General features: G+C 37.0%; 1 protein-coding gene across 9 annotated transcripts in view; it reads right to left on the bottom strand.

The window, feature by feature from the left end:
* The window catches only part of KIF13A (kinesin family member 13A), a 169,365-nt gene that overhangs the window by 90,191 nt on the left and 58,306 nt on the right, over nucleotides 1-20,868 (bottom strand). For all 9 annotated transcript variants that reach the window (XM_075213123.1, XM_075213122.1, XM_075213116.1 and 6 more), the window contains 4 exons: nucleotides 15,352-15,412; nucleotides 4,892-4,984; nucleotides 4,622-4,802; nucleotides 3,290-3,377 (listed from right to left, as the gene is read on the bottom strand). In XM_075213123.1, coding sequence (XP_075069224.1) covers nucleotides 3,290-3,377; nucleotides 4,622-4,802; nucleotides 4,892-4,984; nucleotides 15,352-15,412 — 423 coding nt within the window. The remainder of the gene's footprint in view (nucleotides 1-3,289; nucleotides 3,378-4,621; nucleotides 4,803-4,891; nucleotides 4,985-15,351; nucleotides 15,413-20,868) is intronic.

Genomic DNA, 20,868 nt, shown 5'->3' on the forward strand with positions numbered 1-20,868 from the left:
AAAAAGTAGCTTAATGAGGTAAATGTTATATACAAGACATGAATGAACTGTGGTCTTATTTGTTTTGTATACATATATGGGCATTTATATTGTCATGCAGCTGGTACCATATACAATATGGGATATACCGAGCGCGGCCTTGTTTTTTCTCTGGATTTGTTTCAAACTATTGCCTTATTGTCAAAGCAGCTGTCCATCAAGGCTATTTAAGGCACATTTGTGTCTAGCTCCAAGCCAGCCCTTGCTAGATGTAAACCTCTAAACCTGAGAGGTAAGTGCATCTAATTTTAACTGCATTTTAATGGTGTTTAAAGCATATAGGTCAGTATATGACCTGCATATAATGAGGTGCCCACGACGCTGGGATACAGGCTTAAATGTTTTGTTCAAAATATGAACTAATACCTCATGTTTTCATTTTGCTAGATACATACAGATATGCAGTGTTAAGGATAAGCGCTGACAACTGTCTTTTTTTTTTATACTACAGAGTATGACCGACACATTTTTTAATTATCATGCAAAAAGACACATAGGGGGGTATTCAATTGTTCCTCCGGGCGCCGCCGGAACATGCGCGTTAAAACTATTACCGTTAATACGGTAATTACTCGCTGAATTTCATCTCGCAGCTCCCTGAGCTGCGAGATGAAATTCAGCGAGTAAACTACCGTATTAACGGTTTTTACGCGCAAGTTTACCGTATAAACGGTAATAGTTTTAACGCGCTCGTTCCCCCCCATAGGGGCAGATTCAATTGAGAAAAAGTCCACGCGAGGTGTCTCCGGAGCAACTGTGAGACATCTTGCGCAGATTTTTTTTTACTTTTTACAGAATTCACACTCATTCTTGCTCGCGCCCCATAGCAGTGCGTGCAAAAATGAGTATTAATTTTTACCATACTACCGGTTAAAGACGCCAAGTCGCGATGTTCTTGGGAACATTGGCCAATTGAATCTGCCCCATAGTATCGTTAGGTCAAGTAGTAAACTAAATGGTTCCTACACAAGTGTTATGGTGGTTGTGCCTTTTCAAAGATAAAATTGGACATAAATGGCTAAGTCGTGTGTATCTATAACAAATTATTTTCCCATTGATTAAGAATCCACTAGCGTTGGCACACGGTGCTTTGACACTCAAAACAAAAATGTCAAACTCCCCCTGCATTGAGTCACTTGTCTTGAGTTTGTTCAGTGCTTGACCTGTACCTCAACATTTATTGTGTCCACCTATGTAGCTATCAACTTATTTCTGAATGTGAGCTGCCACTCTGTAAGCTGAAAATCTAAACCTGTTAGTAGAACGATACCAAAGGAGTATTTAAACTACATTTAAATTATGAGTTTTGAAGTACCATAGAAATGACCCTAAAATTATTCATGAGGCAGAGCAGTTCTATCAAGGAACAAATATGGCATTCATTTCACACACTTTTATCTAGCATTTGTCCTTCACTGATGAATATGTAACTTTATACTGGAAGCTAGCTGCCGGGCCACAGAAAAAGAGTATATAATGTTATCACTTGGTTATTATCCCTCTCTGATAACATGATTACTCATGCAAGAAACACTGAGGTTACCTGTCCTTGATAAAGATGGACAAGAAAACCTTCTAAACATCAGTCATGCAACAGAAAGGGAGATCATTGTGCTGTGTTTCATATTTAGATGTATAACAATTAATTGGTTTAGGGATAATCCTTTTATGATATTTTGCTACAAAGCTGTGTTATCCAGTTTACATTTAATTGACTTGATTATGGCAGAACACTAGGTACTTGTTCCATTATGCTCAAGTGGCTGCATACATCTGGGTAAAGCTATGCACTTATTGTGCAGATCACACGAGTCACGACCGTTTGGCCAGATATTACGAGTATGTATGCGTCCACAATCATGTTTTATCATACCCAACAACACTGCATCTGTTGATTTGGTTTTATAAATTTCCTAAAAATCACGGTCAATGATGTCAGGCAAATTTGGAAGTGTGTACGCACGCACAACCATCTGTCCATCTCTGCCGATAGTGCCTCCAACATATTGCAGCAGCGTAGGCAGATATCTGTGTACGGTGTCAGGTACTTTTCAGCAGATGGTTATGAGAGATGAAGATCACAGATCTGAAGGTAAATTGTGTAGGTGTGTTTTTATTAATTGGCATGCTCATCGGGACTTTCAAACATCCATGGAATATTAGAGACATGGCATCTGAAGTATGACTGCATAGGTGTGTAGCCAGCTTAAGACTTGTTAGAAAAGATAAAGCTATCACTCTCGAACTCACAGTTGAGCTGCACATAAATGAACACTTGCTATATGTAGAAAAGTAATATACATGGGAATCTATGCATGAGTGGGGAGGTTTTGGAATTGGGTTGGTTTAATTTGGTCTTTTTTTTAAACCTGTAAAACTGTCACTTATTTGAAGGGTGTAAAATGGAAAGAAGGATCGTCGATCCATGGGTTAAGGAAAGTCAACAGAGGAGATGCCAGGCAAAGTAACTACTTTGTTAGTAAAGCTAAAATAATTTAAATGTTATATTCCCAAGAACCCCTCATTGCCCATACAACGAGGGGCCCATGCTTTTGTCTGCCTCATGTGACACAATGAAAATTATAGACAGAAGATAAATCCATCTTTTTGTGCAACAACAAGGAAAGTAGCTCCCAATATGTTTGAGTTGGAACCATAGCAGCGCTTGCCACTTTCCACAAGGGCATTTCTAACCAAATATTTTAAATTCTGATAAACCAGAGGGAGACAAACACAACTAGAGGGCAGCCGATGGTGGCACTGTGGTTGGCAAAAAGTGATATTGGTCTGAGCCTTATTTATCTTCTACATTAGGCCTCACAAACCCCTTTCACAGTAAGATTGATTACTTTCAAGACAAGAGCTTTACTGTCTTCATTGTCAATGTATACCATATCATTTAGTGATTGATTATGTATGCTGAAGGTCAATTTCAAGGTCATTCAGTTGCCAATACTGAGACAGAAAATATGTCTAATAAAAATGACAGTTTATGTGGGAATCCAATATGGTACATTTTTCTCAAATACTCTACATAGATCAATTAGCTGGAGCCCTGCGTGATGAATTGCGGGATGTTAGGGTTCTAAAACAATGCTTTTTGTTTGCACCTCATTGAGCAAATTAAAAGTAATATTTTATGTACCATAATACCGAAAATGCGTGCAGGAGCACACAACACGAGGCTCCAATGGGACTGTGCGCTGAATTGAATCACTGTCAGAATGTCTTAATGCAAGAAAAAGGTTACCTCAAATTTTGTTACAGCTAATTGAGATAAACCGTCCACATATGGCCCCAACACCTTGTGTTCCCGAACTTTAAGGGATTGTCGACTTCTAGAAAAGCAAAACAATAAAAATAGACATAGTTAAAAACATTAACCACAGAAATAGTCTCAATTTCTAAAATAACATACATGTAGCTGAAACAATTCTCACCTAAATCAATTTTGTAGTACACAAAACAACACAACCAAAATCTCCTACATATTTTAATCAATCATTTACATTCCTTTAAAATAGGTTAATATGTTTATACATTCAAGGTAATGACTGAGTGGTTTTGGCAAATAAGAGTATGAGTGCTAATTATAGTAATGTAGCTGTATATAACAGGAGGCACCACTGAAGTTTCCACGAGTCAGATAGGAAAGAATTATGAAAGCTTTTAAATCACTCAGGGTTGTTAAATTTGCTGATGTAGAGAATGAAATTCAAGTTCTCCCCAGTTCTGTTACACAAGATATCAGTAATTTGCTAAACTCTCATTATTTGTACAGCAATAAAAATAAATTCAAAAAGAATGCAGAATATAAAATAATCAGACATTTCCTAGCATAAAAAAATGAATCAAGGTTTACATTTCAATAAATGTACATAATTGTTAATCCCTGTATGCTGTCTATACAACTATGACCCCACATCCTTTACTCTGGTGAAATAGACCAAGCCATAATATACTCATCACTTGGCTCCAGTTGTCATCTGGACTGAACAAGAAATGTCAGCAAACTGTTGTATCAGAAAAAAAAACAAAATGTGACTAAACTTGAAATAAAATATTGGTTGTGCTAACACAATGGTGGGTAACAAGAGGTTTTTAATTAATATGCTTGGAGAAGTGTACTTAAGAACGCCTGATTTGCAGTTACTATGTTGACAGATCATCTACCTCATGCCCATTGCTTGTTGGTGCAAATACAACAGTTGCCTCTCACTGCAGCTAGTGTGCTGAAGCCAGAACAGCCAAGTGTAGTTAAAATATGACTTGGTGTCTTGCCCATCTGTGATTGGTGTGGATAATACAGTACAAAGTATGTACAGCAGACAGGACATCAAACTGTAGTATAAACTGTAGCTAGATGTCATGGATTCTGCAAAGCATCCGCAGTAAGACACAACCACCTGGAGTTAAAAGATCCACCAGACTTTTCACTTCACCACAGGGAGTGGGAGATTACTCTTTCACTATGAAATTCCTACAGACAGCATATAATTCATTTCTGGTTGAGGTGTAGAACCCCTTTAAACGAACCCAAAAAATTTAAATAAAAAAAGGTAACAGATGCTTAAACACTTACCCTTTAGGGTCTAAGAGATCTCTGACCTTCTCGTTATAAATTTCCATATAAGAGACTTCCACTTTAAAGGTCTGAGAGTCATTTTCTTCCTCTGTGGCCCTCAGGAATAAAGCACAGCAAAGCCGTGGGATAAGGCCAGGCTGATCTGCCGTCCCCATCATAGAGAAAGATTTTCCTGAACCTGCAGAATATTACAAATGTAAAATTGACCCGCAATTATCCATTATATAATATACAGCACATACAATAAATGTACATTTCCTCACATACCTGTTTGCCCATATGCAAAAATGCATGCATTGTATCCCTGAAAGGCATTATCCAGAATTCCTTCCCCAAGGCACTTAAAAACCACTTCTTGTCCTGCAAAACAGTACAAAAATTATAATAGTGCTACAGTACTAATGCTGTGCTTTAAGGCTTTCAAAGGCTCATAGAAAGCAGTAATGAGAAACAACAGTGCCCTAGTCATGTTCTACTTTTGCCAACCGTGGTAAATCACTGAGTGACTTCCTTTCCTCTTCCGACAGCTGAGCTGAAAGAGTGACTGGCATACATTATACAGCCAGGCTTCCACTGTACAGCAGTAAATGGAATAAAGCCTAGGGCACTAAATAAAAAAACAAAAAACTTAAAAGGATTATTTTTTTTTAGTGTTTTCCAAGCACTGCTTTCCCTTTTGGCTATTTCCACTGTACAGCATATAGTGGGGATAAAATGATACCCTGTCTGACCTACAGATTGTCTTACCACCTCTCCCACTTGAACAAATCATCAATTATTCAACTGTATGCCAATAAAAATATTTGATATACGTCCTGAATGCTCTAAGTTAAATAAACAAATAAACGTTAGCACAATTAATTGCTAATTTACTGACGGAAGAAATACTAGGGCATACAATCAGTTTCAGGGGCCAATACAGATTTGGTCACAAAATGGGGACAAATTGCTCTTTGTAAGAGCGTATATATGCCAATATGCAGAGCCATACACAACATGCGTCCTCATCAGCAGCATGTGCGACTGATTTATGACCAGTCATCATCATCATGTATTTGCACATGCCAAGCAGCAGGTGCAAAAGATAAGCCTCCTAACAGGCGTAAATACGCCTTTACTGTACTTGGCCAGTGTTAGATAGTCCCTTCCCTCCCCCATCCCTCCTCTCCAGGCACAGGAGGGTGTAAGTGCCAAAATTGCACAAGTCTACATAGGCGTATATGAGTGTGCCCAGTTTCTAGGCATGCGCAGAGTGATTTCACCCAACAAACATTATGCAAACTAGCATACGTCCCACTCTGCATCAGCCTGCAGATCTTTACAAAACATATTCTATCCTCAGAGATATACATATCTGCATATTCACATGAAAAGGTCCATTTAACAATAATAACTACCGGTTTTCTTCTACTTTAGTTGCTGTGACGGAGGATAGAGCAACAAACTTTGCAATTTGCCTTGAGAAGGGTGTTACAGTGGAAGGCGTTCAAAATGTATAATAATACTATTACTAATTTTTAAGAAATTTATGCTAACATCCATTTGTATACAAAATATGTCCAGTATAATGTATGTCATACTCATTCAGGTAAACAGATGAATGTTTTGCTTTAAATCTTATTAACCATGTAACTATTTCTTAAAGCAAATTGTGCCATATGCAATTACACATTTTGTGCTTTCAACGTAGGCATAAAAGTTGTCGAAAAAATAGCGTTTTTGTTGACTTGCACGTATCTTGAAATACAGCCTGAAACACTGCAGTATTTTCTACATACTACATACACATGTGTATACTTACACCTAAAGATAGCCTAGACATATGGCTTGACAGTGTTTGCTATAAATGCATAAATACAAATAATTCTAACATTATTAGTTAATGAAGTGTCATACATACAAGAAACTTCCATCCAAGTCTCATAAGGTTGCTTTACCTAGGGGGATACACTGAACTATATATACGGACTTAGTATGCCGCGCATATGAAGTAGGGAAATGCATATATTTACGCCCACCAAATGGACTTATGGCTAAACCAAATGAGGCCCATAATGCCTGCATATACTGTACACAGAACCTGTTTTGTGAATGATTTCCATTCATTGAATTCTGGGGTAATTATTTCGACAGTGGATCTTAAAAACCATTAAGTGAATTAATATCCACTAAGTTTTCTTCTTAATAAATGTTTGTGCCACAGACTGGTAGTTGCAATTATTAGTAAACAGATGAGATTTAGTCGCAGGTTTTTCCAACTCCATGGAGGTACAAAAATTCCCTCGATCCCTCTCTCTTTCCCAAATGAAAAACAACATGCATTAGTTATAAATCTATTAATACTTTATATTTTTGTCGGGTATAAATACAAAACAAATCTCCTATAAACCTCAAACAAACATTTTCACTTTTAGATCTTATACATTCAATACAATTTTCCTTAGGGGTCAATCAGATTTCCAATGTTAGGTAAATTTGAATGTGAAAAAAATAAATAAATTCACAAAGCAAAATGACAAAAAAGCATGTGAAAAAAAAAAATCTAATTTGTTACTAAGTTATGCTTTCCGAGGAAATAGTCACAAGATTTCAAGTTTATTTACTGTGATTCACAATATAATTACAGATGCCTGCAGAAAGCAGTTAACTCTAGCGAATGCAAATTAGGTCTCATTGGACACTGACAGTATCATATTAGAAAATTAAAAGTCAGTGCACAGTATGCACAACAGAGAATCTGCACAAATCACATGGTTAAAAAGTGAACTCATTTCAGCTGATTGCCCAATCCTAGGAACATCACAGTTGGATCACAGTTGTTGTTTTAAACAGGCTGTGAGTATAAACTTTTGTCTTGAATATGTGTTTACAATGCAGCCTGAAATGTTACCACATCTCCTCTCTAGAACTGGAGGCTTTTCACTAGTTTAGGAAATGAGAAAACATAAAAACATAAACGTAGTACTTGATGGCAGAAAAGCTACAGGTCCATCAAGTCATAACATTCAAGCTTGAATGATGGAAGAGGTTTAGAGGACAGCCTTGCAACATTACCGATTATGGGTGTATGATGCGGATTTTACATCTGTGTTAGCAAAAATAACATATTTAAAAGGTATTTTACAGTATTTTTCTTTACAATTTGGTCGCATACCAGAAAAGATGGTCTAACAATGTAAAAAAAAGAAAATGTAGCAGGTAGCTCAGTGATGGCCAACATCCATATGCTAAAGCAAAATAATTTACCTTTTTTGGCCTTCGAAGTGACTGCGAGCACATTCTATCCACAATGTCTTTGTAGCAGCTTAATCTATTGTTTTTATGGTGATGTTTTATTATCAGCTTGACTAGGAAAAAAGATTAACCTTCTGTGTGGGTGACATGAACGCTTCAAGCTGAAGCTCCAGTCTCATATGTTCTAATGCTTCTTCGAAAGTGGGAGGTCCTTTGTGGCCCACAGCTGAATTAGCCACTGAGCTAAAGAAATGACCGAAATGGGGTATCTAACCGTAGATGGCTTTAATTGATTGGTTTGCACATGTCCTAGTGCCATTTTTACTAAATAAACAGCTATTTATTTTTAGTTTTCTGTACTAAAAAGCCATGCTTGTCAACATTTAAAACTTACTCTCCTATAGGGAAGGTGAGGTGGCAAGGGCGGGGAGGGGGGATTCTCGGCATTGTGGGGGGTTATGATAATGCAAATCACATCTTCAAGATCCGCCCCCGCCCCTTTAATACCGAGGTTAAGCCCCGGGAGGAGGAGGAGGAGGAGGAGGGGGGGGGGGGGGCGGATCAGCTCTGCCCTGAAAGAAGTCTAAGGAGCAACAGTGTAAGATTTGTGGCCTACCAGAAAAACTGAAGGTAAATTATCCGGATGATTTCTTTAAGAAATGGTTGAGAGAGGCGCTTGGTCGAGAGGCCTTCACAGCACAGTGTCCACCATTTGGAGCCATGCCATGTCCACTCATAGAAAAAAGTTGAGGCCAGTTCATTCAAGTAAAGAAACCTATCAGATCTTTAGCTCCAAATTTGTTAAATGTGTATTGCCCAGTATGGCAGTATATCGTACTGCCAAGCAGGGCCGGATTAAGCCAAGGTCTAACTGAGTTAAAGCCCAGGGGCCTCGAGCATCCAGGGGGCCCTTGAAAGTGCTCAGTAGCATTACTGATCGGTGCGGGGACGGGGGCGCCCCTGACCCGATCAATGCTGCTGAACCTGTCCCTGTAGTCCTTCCGCGGCACTCAGTAATCTCCTTACTGAGAAGATCTCGTGAAAGTGAGACTGAGTCTCACTCTCACGAGATCTCCTCAGTAAGGAGCTTACAGCATGCCGCGGAAGGCCTACAGTGACAGGAGGAGGAGGTAAGCGCTTGGGGGTGGGGGGCAGCAGACAGCTCACAGGGGGGGCCTCACAGGGGAATGTAGGCCCCCTTAGCCCAGGGGCCTACATTCCCTTCATCCGGCCCTGCTGCCAAGTATGGCAGTATATACAAACTCATATAATATAAAAGTAACAATCATGCCAAAAGTAATAGTAGGATATGCATAGGTGTTATAGTAGAAAATATGTTTAAGAGATCTAATAGCTGTGGAGCTATGGAGTTATACATATGGCCCCATAAAGGTTGTAAATTTTGTTACTGGTGAATTAGTTAAATGTTTATTATTAAGGTTGGCAGTAGAAATGGTTAAATATGCAAACTGATTTACTATCAATATTCCCAACACTCATGTTTAATGCAGTAAAAACAAAGGTAATAGGTATGGTACCAGAAAATATTCATGTTTAATATCCGACTAGTGAAATGGCTTTAAGATAAATATCCACTAGCTTATATTACAACAATATAACTAGAAGTTCAATTTATTAGAAATTTACATTTTTAGCTTTAAAAATACTCTTCTATACATGATATAATTTAACAAATGTAATTTTGAGTTTATACAATCTAAACATATATTCAGAATAAATTATTATTGTTCAAATATTTATAGATAAACATATAAAAAAAAGTACCCAATATAAAACTAAATTTCATGAGATAATGAAAATTTGTTTAGTCTAGTGACTATTCATATTATATTATTTTTAAATTCTTCCAATGTTGTAATTCAAGGCTAAAGTCTTTTTTCAAATTGATTGAACTTTAGGACAAGACCATAACGTGTGATCAATATCTCATTAACTTGACATTCCCCATTGCCAGAAACATATATTTGGAATAGAATTGTTCGTTTTGTTTACTTTTTGTGATGTCCTATACCAGAAACTAATCAATCATTTTGATTACCTGTTCATTGAGGCTGATATTTGAAGTTAGTGATTTATTGGTTTGAAAAATTGTATTCCATTAATCTCAATCAAGAGTTTACCCTACAAGGTTACCCCATTTTAAACAAGTGGAGGTTTGTGTATCATAATTATTGAAAATGTTGCAGATTGAAAATATTGCTCCTTTTTGGAGTTTATAGTTTTAGGTTAAACTTTCAAATGGTGTAAAGGAGTATGTAAGTGTTTTACCATAATAAATTATTAAGCATAAAATGAAGTGATTGAAATAATTTGAGTTCAGGGTTAGAATTTTTTATTTCATTCCAGTTAGTCAATCTGTTTACTACTTTTCAAACTATACTGTATGTATACTGTTGTGTTGCCAAAAGATAATTTTCTCATCAGCTGTGAGTGAATAGTGGGCTGAACCAGATTGCTGTTAAAATACTGCAAATATTTTTGTATTTTCCAGAGAAAATCAAACTTTTAGGTGTTCCCAAAGTTTTAATGGGTTTTTTTTGTAATAGTGTAATGGGAGAAATTGTTTGGATGATTTTCACTATTTACCCAAAACAGATCTGTTATGTCATTGTAATTTGAAAAAGATGATTCAAAGTTACACCAGACTGGCTGAATTTTTGGTACATTGTGGAATTCTATTATTTGCTTTAACCAAACTCACCAATGATAGTCTAGTCCACCTCAATCTCTGTATCTTTACATTGCTGACCTTGATATTGTTTTAAGGGGAATATCTCCTATTAGGGTGGGTGGGTACTGGTACTGGTTTTAGGTTGCCTGGGATGAAGGTATGTCACAGTTGGGAATATGTATACAGGGTGGGGGCTGGGGATGGGGTACAGATTGGAGTGGGAATTTCATTCATTTATCGCACGATACCAAAAAGTTCTCACATTTAAATGTTATAACTGTGTATTGTAATTTTTGCAGAGGGAACATATTAGATGGAACTGGGTGGACAAAAACTGTGGGAAGGAAGAAATGGGAGATATGTGTCCTATAGATATGGCAAAGGATTGATGATGGAAGAACTCAGTCTACTGACCTGGGTGGGATGTTAGAGGACTGAATGACAAGATAAAGAGAACTCTAGAACAGGCCCATCTTAAAAAAAATAATCCGGAAGTGTTGTGGTTGAGACAAATTTCGTGTGTGAAAAGGTCAGGTGGTCTTACCACACTCTGCACTTGTCTAGCTACAGAGAGGTATAAGTACTCATACAAAACCAAATGTGTTTTGTCAGTCTACATTGAATATTCTGGCAGTATATATACACCCATGTAATATTAAAGACCTTAAAATATGCTGTGAATTCAAGGCGCTTTAACCTGAGACGTATATATAAATATATATATATATATATATATATATATATATATATATATATATATATATATATATATTTATATATATGGGAGATTTAAACAATGTAACAAACATTGGGCACTTCCTGTGGGAATGTCCCAGAATACAGATGATTTGATATGATGTTGCACACTGAACTGGTATGTCTGTTCTCCTGTTGGCCCCTGTGGTATGCATACTTGTGTTAACACTACAGAGAGTTGTAAATAAAACATACTGTAAAATATAATAAAATTGTTAATGTTGGCTTAAATTAACATAACAAGAGCGTGGATGGCTCCCGAGGGTCCTAAACACCAGGACTGAATAGCGCTGGCTATCGACACTTTAGGACACAAAAGATTTGTTTACATAAGTAAAATTTTGTAACAAAATATAAAAACATATGAGAATCAGATGGAATGAATTGCAATAAGGAGTGAGGAGGGGGCCCCATCTGACAGTTGTGAGCACTCAGCCCTTGGACTAGCAACATATTGTCTGGTACAATCATGTAAGATATAATCCTTATACTTATAAGTATGATGCTTTAAAGTGGAGATTAATGAGATAAGTAGACAAAATTTAAATCATGCTAAAGTGCTTCAGGCGTAAAAAGGTGCATCTCTCACCCATACAAAATAACAGTAAAAATATGAAATTAATCCCAAAGAGGAGACACCAGGTTACAGCTCTCACTACAGGACCTAGAAATCCCTATCATAGAACAAATATAAAAGAATACTAGAAAGTGCAAACGCTAATGGAGCAGATTAAAGCAAAATATTTTAATAAAATAATAATATATTAAAACAATAAAATAAAGATATCTGATACAGAACGATTACCAGCCATGGTCTATAATTTATTGTTTTAATATATAATTTTATTTAAATATTTTTAAAGGTGATTATTACAGTGTTTTTTTAATTAGTGCCAGTGTGATAGTTTGCTTTAGTCTGCTCCAACTGAGGGGTCATTAGGGTTGTGCTTTCAATTGTTCTTTTTTATTGACTACTGAGATATGTAATACCCTTTCTCTGTTTTTCTATTAGGATACATTTGCACAACACAGTGTGCTCTGAAATACCAACAACAAGTGTGTGCAATATTTCTGCTCAGCACTTTTACTCATGCAGTTGTTACAACTTTCATCTCATACTACAAATATTTACATTTGCTTCCAAACAAGTTACCTATAAATACATATATTAAATATAAATATATACAGCACAATATATGCAGGGTCAGAAAATCAGAACAAACTACAGAACTCTTTCCAGTTGAACACTCAGTTTCATTGGTATGATTTAGTGAGTTGAATATCATAGAAATTGTGAATAAACTTAGAAACCTAGCAGAAGTATCAGAAGAGCAGTGGGCTTACAATCCTCTGCCTGTGTTTGTCTTTATAATATTTTGTTTTAACATTTACAAGATGTAACCATGTATTTCATTTACAACAAAAGTATACATTTATTTGTTTCTTTTAAACCCACAATGCTTTCTGAGTGGCAAATCAGTGTAATGTGATTTGTCACAGCAGTGGCTACATGGTAGCTGACTCTTTGGAAGAGCAACATTTTATTTAACATGGAATTGTTTTTCATATTTATGTCTGTTGCTTTAGATGTCAGCAATCAATGAAGTTCTTGGCTAGTTTAATCACCATAAGGGGACACATGTTCACAAGAGCAGTAAGCATAACTCCTTACTAAAATAGTAAGTGATTGATATTTTAATCACTGTGCATAAAACATAAAACCTGGGTCACAGTGAAATGACATTAATATAATTATCAAAAGCCATCTAGAATTTATAAATAAATATTTTATATTTCTTCCTATGCTAAACACATTTAGGAGTATAATTTTGGACTAAAAACATAAATTAAAATACAGTTGTCCAAACTCCAGCTGCTTTTATACCTCTTTGCAAAATGTTCAATGTTCTTATTTGTAAATGGTTTTAGAAGTGTCAGAACAGTGACACAATATTCCGTAGCAAACCGTTATAAGAGTGTTCTCATGAGGATTTCCTCATGCCTCAAACAGTGCAAGTCCCCCACTTGGGGTCCTCCTTCAAGAAGTTATTATTACCAACTACACATGTATTTCAACAATTGCTGCCAATCGAAGTCTTTCTGCATTTCTCAGACCTGATCTTGCCTCTAATATTTAGTCAGTCTCACGAGAGACAAGAGCTCCTTAATGAAAGTCATTCCAAATGAGAGCTGCTGGAATCTAAATAGACATAAATATAAAAAAAACATTTTTAAAAAAAATGTTGATTTTTCAAAGAGTTGATTACCACATAGCTAGTGCTGCAATAACTTCAAACCACTTCCCCGTGAATCGCCTCAATGCAGCTACCATCCTGCCCTCTTCACTATGAATTGTACAGGATACGGGAGAATTGCCTGCTCTGGAACTACCCGGAATTCTAGAGTCTCCCGGACATTCCGGGCAAGTATAAGTTTACTATGATATTAAACTTTCTAATGTAATAAATACACCAATGAAAATTACTTTCTGCAACTGGAAAGAAATCTGTAGTTTGTTCTGATTTTATGACCCAGCATATATTGTGCTATTTTGATAGATATTAAGTACAGGAGCTTGATCAGACTGACTTATTTGCAGTATGGGCTGAAAATTGCGACCAATACATGAATAAAAAAATGCTGAGCATAAATACAACACTCACTCATTATCTGTTTTACATAGCACTGCGCTGTGAAAATTTATCAATAGTCATAAAAACAGAGACTCTGTGTAAAGTTATGTTCTAAAAACCCCACTGATAATACAACAGTATCTACTCTCTATAGGAAATAGGTATATGTACAGTCTCAAGATTTGGCTTATTAACATTTCTATTTGACCTTAGGTATGTACATTATTACATTTAAATGGACCTGTGAAAGATTATGACAAGTCCCATAGTAACATTCAATGGTATATTGATTCAATAGTATTTAAATAACGACATACATACATTACATAAATAATAATCTATATGACGGAGGAGTTTTGTGCAGTATTACATTTGAAATATTTTTATTGTTAAATTGCATCCTATCCCTTTCTTGTTACATTTCGTGTCGAAATACAGTTTCGATTTTGTAGACTTTTTCGCAGTGTCAAAACAAAGATGCTATTTGAGATTGTGCATTTGGAAGAGATTAGAAAAGTTCAATTCAATTACATAAGTGTAATAGTATGTTAAGATGGAAGGTCCATATTAATAAGAACCTACTAAAATTGAATATATAGAACGACTGATGTGTAGGTGTCAGGCTAGACAATGTAAATGAAAAAATATTTTTTGCAGACAGAGTACAGGAAGGGTACACTTTCGCGTAATTGTGAAACGAGACACGGGGATGCAGATACGCCTGTCACTTGTGGGTGTCTGAGGGTTGAAGCAAGTACACACTGATGACTGCGGTTTCTAGCACTAGCTAGCTGCTTCTTATTGGCTGATTGGGGATTGACATCTGAAGATGGTAGTGCTTTCTTAATCGATTGGACCTATATTACATGACTTTGAGGGCAGATTTCATTTTGACACTTTCATTCAAGGAGGAAGATTATACCTGATGTATTACACAGTGTTTTTATTTAAATCAAACATAAAAGTGAATGCATTTATCACTATCAAAACAAATGTTAAAACCCTTTTTTTTTTGCATATGACTCGGTTGGGTGTAAGTGTATCTGATGTACATCTGACATAAACTTGACGCATATGCTACTGGTAGAGCTGCATGCATCTTGATGGGCTATTTAATGTTCATTTGGCTAGAGCGTTCTTTAAATGCATATGTGTCCAACTCAGCCTCAGCCCCTGTATGATGAGCGTTTAATCAGAACTTGGTCACGCCACATTCCAGATGGAACGAAACATAAACCACTGTGAAAAATCTTACAGGATGGGGATGATTCGCACCTCTACTGTGCAAAGCGCGTTGGCATGTTCAGACTAAACGCTTCTCCTAACTCGCACAGGAACACATACACATTTGACCCTTTTCACCATTTATTCAAATATCACTGGTTTCAGCAGGAAAATGCTTTGCGTTTTACCTGCATATTTCGAAGTGTTCGTCTCATCCATTGACCAGAAGCAGTAATCAAATGCAAACACCTAAGAAAATAAATGACAACAAAAAGGTTATTTTGGAGGCCTTTACCTACCCCTTCCACAGTTATTAAATGTTCAGTAGAAACAACTAAAAAATTTAAAAAAACACCTTGCTGGAACTTTAAACTTTTTTAACTATACCACACAGCAAACTCATGTTAAGAGGGCTACACTCTGTCCACCATATAACTGTGTACTGCTTAACCTGGGGTACTCCTACAGCTGGATAGGAAGGCTTCATTTATCCTATATTTATCAAGTTAGTGTGTGTGTGTGTGTGTGTGTGTGTGTGTGTGTGTGTGTGTGTATGTCATGAGCAAACAAATGCAAAGACCACTGTAAAGCTGGGTACATACCGATGGAATTATCGTGCAAATCACACAGTAAACAACCATTTGGTCACATATTGCATTAGTAAGTTCGCTCCCACGATCATGTTTTATCGTACTAAAGCACACATCACATCTGTTGATTTGGTTTTATAAACTTTCTAAAACTCACGATCAACGATGGAACAATGTCGGGCAAACGTGGAAGTGTGTATGTATTCGCAACCAGCAGTGTAAGCAGATCTCTATAGAGTGTACAGAGTCACAATCTTTTTAGCAGAAGGTTATGACAGATTAAGATCAAAGATCTGAAGGTAAATTCTGTAGGTGTGTACACATAAACCTGTATGATCATCAGGACTGAAGTCTTTGGTAAAATCATTACAGAAATTGCATCTGAAGTAAATTTCTTTAGTGTGTACCCAGCTTTACTCACCAGCTATGAAAATGAAGGATAATAAGGATTATATCTATGAATTACATGTGGGTGTGTAACTGTATAACACTATACACAAGGCAGTACATTTCGGGCCAAAAATTTAAATTTAAAATTCATTTAAATCTGCAAAATAGGGATGGTCTGTAAATATTGTGTTAGAATGGTGATTTTTTTCATCATTACTTTTTCTTATGGTTTTTTCCAGTGTAATTGGGTACATAAAAAAAGAAATAGGGAAACAGAGAGAGAAGGGAATGGGTAAATTTAGTTACATAATGGTTACTGTGTGCAGACTAGATCAGATGAGATGATAAAAATTTATTAAACAAAGGCTTAAACATATGTAACAGTTAAAATGGAAAGCTATTGGAAAATGAACCTTTGTCAGCTAGCCCAATTTGTGAGTGGACAATGTGGACCTGGAATATGTCTCAGGGTAAAAGGTATTTTATGTGTAGTTTGGCTTTGATCAAAGCCTAAGGCTTTACAGATTGCTTGCAGTTCTGCCTCTGACCTGAACTCCTGGCGGGGTGGTTCTACTTCAGCCTGCTAGACCTGAAGCATGTAGCCTGATTATTGATACCGGTCTTGATACTACATATACTAGACTATTTTGCATCTCTGATTCTGTGATCTGAACCAATTCTTATCTGATAACCTGCTATTATCCTGAGAACCTGCATTGTATATGAGGTTCTATCTGACTACCCACTCTGTGTACCAACCTAGCTATCATCAGACTGCCTCCTACTGTGTATTACCTGGCTTACGTCTGACTATCCACTCTCTGTATCTAGTCTGACTACTGAAATCCACACACTTGTTCTGAGATCCACTGCATATACTGCTGCTATTGATACTGCCACAATAAACAGATCATTTTATTATTACACATTTGGCTTGTATGTTCCCCATGTCTGATCATGATACAGAACAGCTGAGAACCTAGAATAAAGGTTGACACAGCCAATGAGAAGGATAAGGGGGAGGGGGGGGGGGGGTAAGTAGATCTCCAGACTTGCGAAATAGATGACATTTTTAGGATAGGACAAGGTTCTGTCTATCCCAGAGGTGGGCAACAGGCAGCCCTACAAGCCTTCAAATGTGCCCCCTGCTCCTTCCTGCTTTATTGTCAGATCTGTTTGTTACAGTTTGTAACACTTGTTTAAAATGAATGCTGCTATGTTATTTCAGATAAGTATCTATTTCTTTGATTAAATGTATTATTTTAACTTATTACTGAGATGAAAGGTAATGTGCAGACCTTTTGAAGATTAGAGATGCCCTGAAGTATATCAGGTTGCTCATCACTGCTCTATCCCAAACACGTTTCATTTCCCCGACTGTATTAGCATCTATGACTTTAGTTTGGAGCCTATTCCACTAATCCACTACCCTTATAGTAAAGTATTTGTATTCAAATTTCCCCTAAACCTACTACCCTCCAGTTTTAGTGAATGTCCTCTTGTTCTAATACAGCTCTAACTCTGAAGAATGCTTTCATCCTGCATCATGCAATAATCCCTTATGTTTGAAAGCTTCTATCATATCCTACTCTCCCCCTACTCTGCTCCAAGCTATATATGTTACAATCATATAGTCTTTCCTGTTGTGATTTAGACCAAGCACAATTTTAGTTGTCTTTCTGTGCACACTCTCTAATTTATGTATGTCCTTCTAGAGAAATGACCTCCAGAACCGAACACAGTTAACCAATATAATGGCACTAATGCTACACTCTTTCTGTTACACTTTCCTCTCCCTATGTAACCTAGCACCACACTAACCTTCCCAATTACTTTGTCACATTATTTGCCTCCAAGTTCCATGAAAATAGTGAATCACAGATTACTTTCCTACTTGTAGTTTATATTCTATTGCCATTAATACTATTTTATCCTTTTTGAAACCCAATATTTTCACATTAAAACAGTATTTGCCACATATTTTACCATTCCTCTGGTCTGCCTACATCATCATTTTGTTTACCCCTCCTTCCCCCGATGAGTATACCCTGTTGTGTATCTTTTTATCAACTGCAAAAAGGCAGACTTTACCTTCAATACCATTAGTAATCTCAACAATCAATATAATGAAGTGCACTGACTCAAGTACAGAAAAACCTGCTATACTCCACTGTTAACCTTTCCCTCCTCTCTGAATTCCATTTACTACAATTCTCCAGAGGGAGTCTGATGGAAAATGTTTCTCTTGAAAAAGGGCAAACAATTGCAGAGGGAAGCAGATACGGTGGTAAAATATTTTAACTACCGAGCCCAAGGAAACCTACAAGACCTAAGGTGGCAACCAGGAGGACAATTAGATAGGCCTCATAAATGGTCTAGGTGTATCACTACAGTGAGGGCAAGTGGTTATATGTGGATGAAGAGAAAACCATCCTCATTGGAGCCACCAAAGACAAAAACGACAAACACTGTATAAATTATAACATGAATGAGAGAAGTAAACTATAGACAATTGAATTATAAATCTCACTAATATAGACCCAACAACAAGAGAGTTTATCTGATGAGAAAAAGGCTGCACAGATATGTACTTCCAAGGAGCTCCTGAGGAAACTTACAGCCTAGAGAATCTCTAGCATTCTGTGTATAATTGCTAAGGTGCTCTGATTCCATGTGGATATCAAACTCCAACAGCAGTCCAGGTGTTCTGAAGATGTAAGGGTGGTCTGTCTGGTTATGGATCAGATTGGATATTGCAGTCACTGAGGGCCTTCAGTCCAGCCTCCAAAGTATGATAGAAAGGGCTCCACTTAGTTGAACCAGAAGTTTGTTCATTTGTCAGGACAATCAGCTCTTGATCAGACATCGGAGGAAGGAGGCCTATAAACAGGCTAGTAGTGTAAGACTCTAGTTTAGGGTTGGGCACCAGATCAGGGATACCCCACTGCCTAAGGTTATTGTTATATCCTCAAGGTCTGTTCATTTCTCCCTCAGGGTAGATACATCAGACTCTAGTGTTTCCTGGTCAGCTATTAGGTCACTTTCTGATATTACATGTTAGTGTCAATATGATCTAGAAACTCCAAACTCTGAGATCAACCTTGACAGTGCAGAAGAATATGCACATATCTGTTAAAATGTTGGTTTTCTGGGCTATTAGCATGGATTGCATCACCCTCGCTGTACCATATATTAGGAGTGTCTCCACTAGGGATCTGAATCACTGCACAGAAGCATTTGTGCTTCTTAGGAGGGTTAGTATGCATGGTTATTATTGCCATTTTAAGATGTAGGTAGCACAAAACTGATATAGCCAGTCACTATTTCTGAACTCTGTTAGGATGCACCCCGGAAGGGTGAAATTTTAAAGGTGGTAAAGTTTAACATTGATGAGCTTATAGGGAAGGTTTCTAGTTTGGATCCATGTTAAGGTTTCTCCATAAGAATGGTGGTGCTTTGGGGATTAGTGAGAAACAAGATATGTTTTTATAAGGTTAGATATAACAGAGAGCCTATGAAATGTGGGTAAATTAGTATTAGTAAATTCTTAATATAAAATGTACTGGGATATTTGACAAGTTGTTGTGGTCAGACAAACAAGTCCATAAAAATGCATGTTGTCAAACCACAGTAAATATGCAAAATGTGTTTTGTGAAGGACAATTTTTAAGGAGTGTCCTCCAATTTATAAGCAAAACTGTACAATAACTTAAATCTGCAAAGAACATATTTGAGCTCTCCATATGGTATATATTAAGTAACATGTCTGTTAATAACTCAAAGCTTTTAAACTGAGACACATTTTGCTTCCGCATTTACAACAATATCCTCTTTGTGTGAATATCGAGGAGGTGATGATATTTAATAGAACAATTGGGAATCTCCCTGGCCTGTTCACTAAACTTCTAACAGTGATTAACTATTAAATAATACATCCAAATATAAAATGAATATTAAAAAGGCTGAGAAACAGTGTTTGCTGTATTAAAGTGCAATGGTGGATGCACTTGTGAAACTGTAGACGTGTTCAACCAATAGCAAACCCCCTTAAGCTGGGTACACACTACAGAAATTTCAACTAACTTTTTATGCCGAGTGATTTTACATGCGATCGATGGTCCGATCGCTCGGTCCATGGACTACATACACACTAGCCTTGTTTAGGACGATAAAGGGAAGAGCAGATGTCCCTTTAGCCACTTTTTACAGCCATGTTGTTGTGAGCAATTTCGTACTCACATTTGTGGATCGGTCGGAAGTTTATACACACTACACAACGGAAACGAGATTGGAACGAAAATATTAAACGGTACGACCAACCAAATGAGGCAACAATCGTCCATTTGGGTAGACTTTCGACCATCGTGTCACTGCACACACTGACCCAACTTTTGAACGAGCGGTCGTATGTCGGCTGATTTAGCCGATTATTGGATGAAAACTGTGTAGTGTGTACCCAGCTTTAGAAACTGGATGCACTCAACAATGCACTTAATATGGAAATGGCAAAAATGTGTTACAATAAAAGTGTGGAAGGTGGCCAGAGAACTTACTATTTGGATTCAGGGCTTGGGAAAGACTAAAGCGCTAACTTTTAATCAAAACGACAGCCTTGGATGAAAAATATAATAATATGACCGGCAACACTGAATGAGACACACACAAGAATTCCATTGTTCCAATACTGGACACGGATTGAGCCAGCAGATGAGAACAACAAGCAGA

Source organism: Mixophyes fleayi, chromosome 5, assembly GCF_038048845.1.
Source record: "Mixophyes fleayi isolate aMixFle1 chromosome 5, aMixFle1.hap1, whole genome shotgun sequence".
Taxonomy (NCBI): Eukaryota; Metazoa; Chordata; class Amphibia; order Anura; family Limnodynastidae; genus Mixophyes; species Mixophyes fleayi.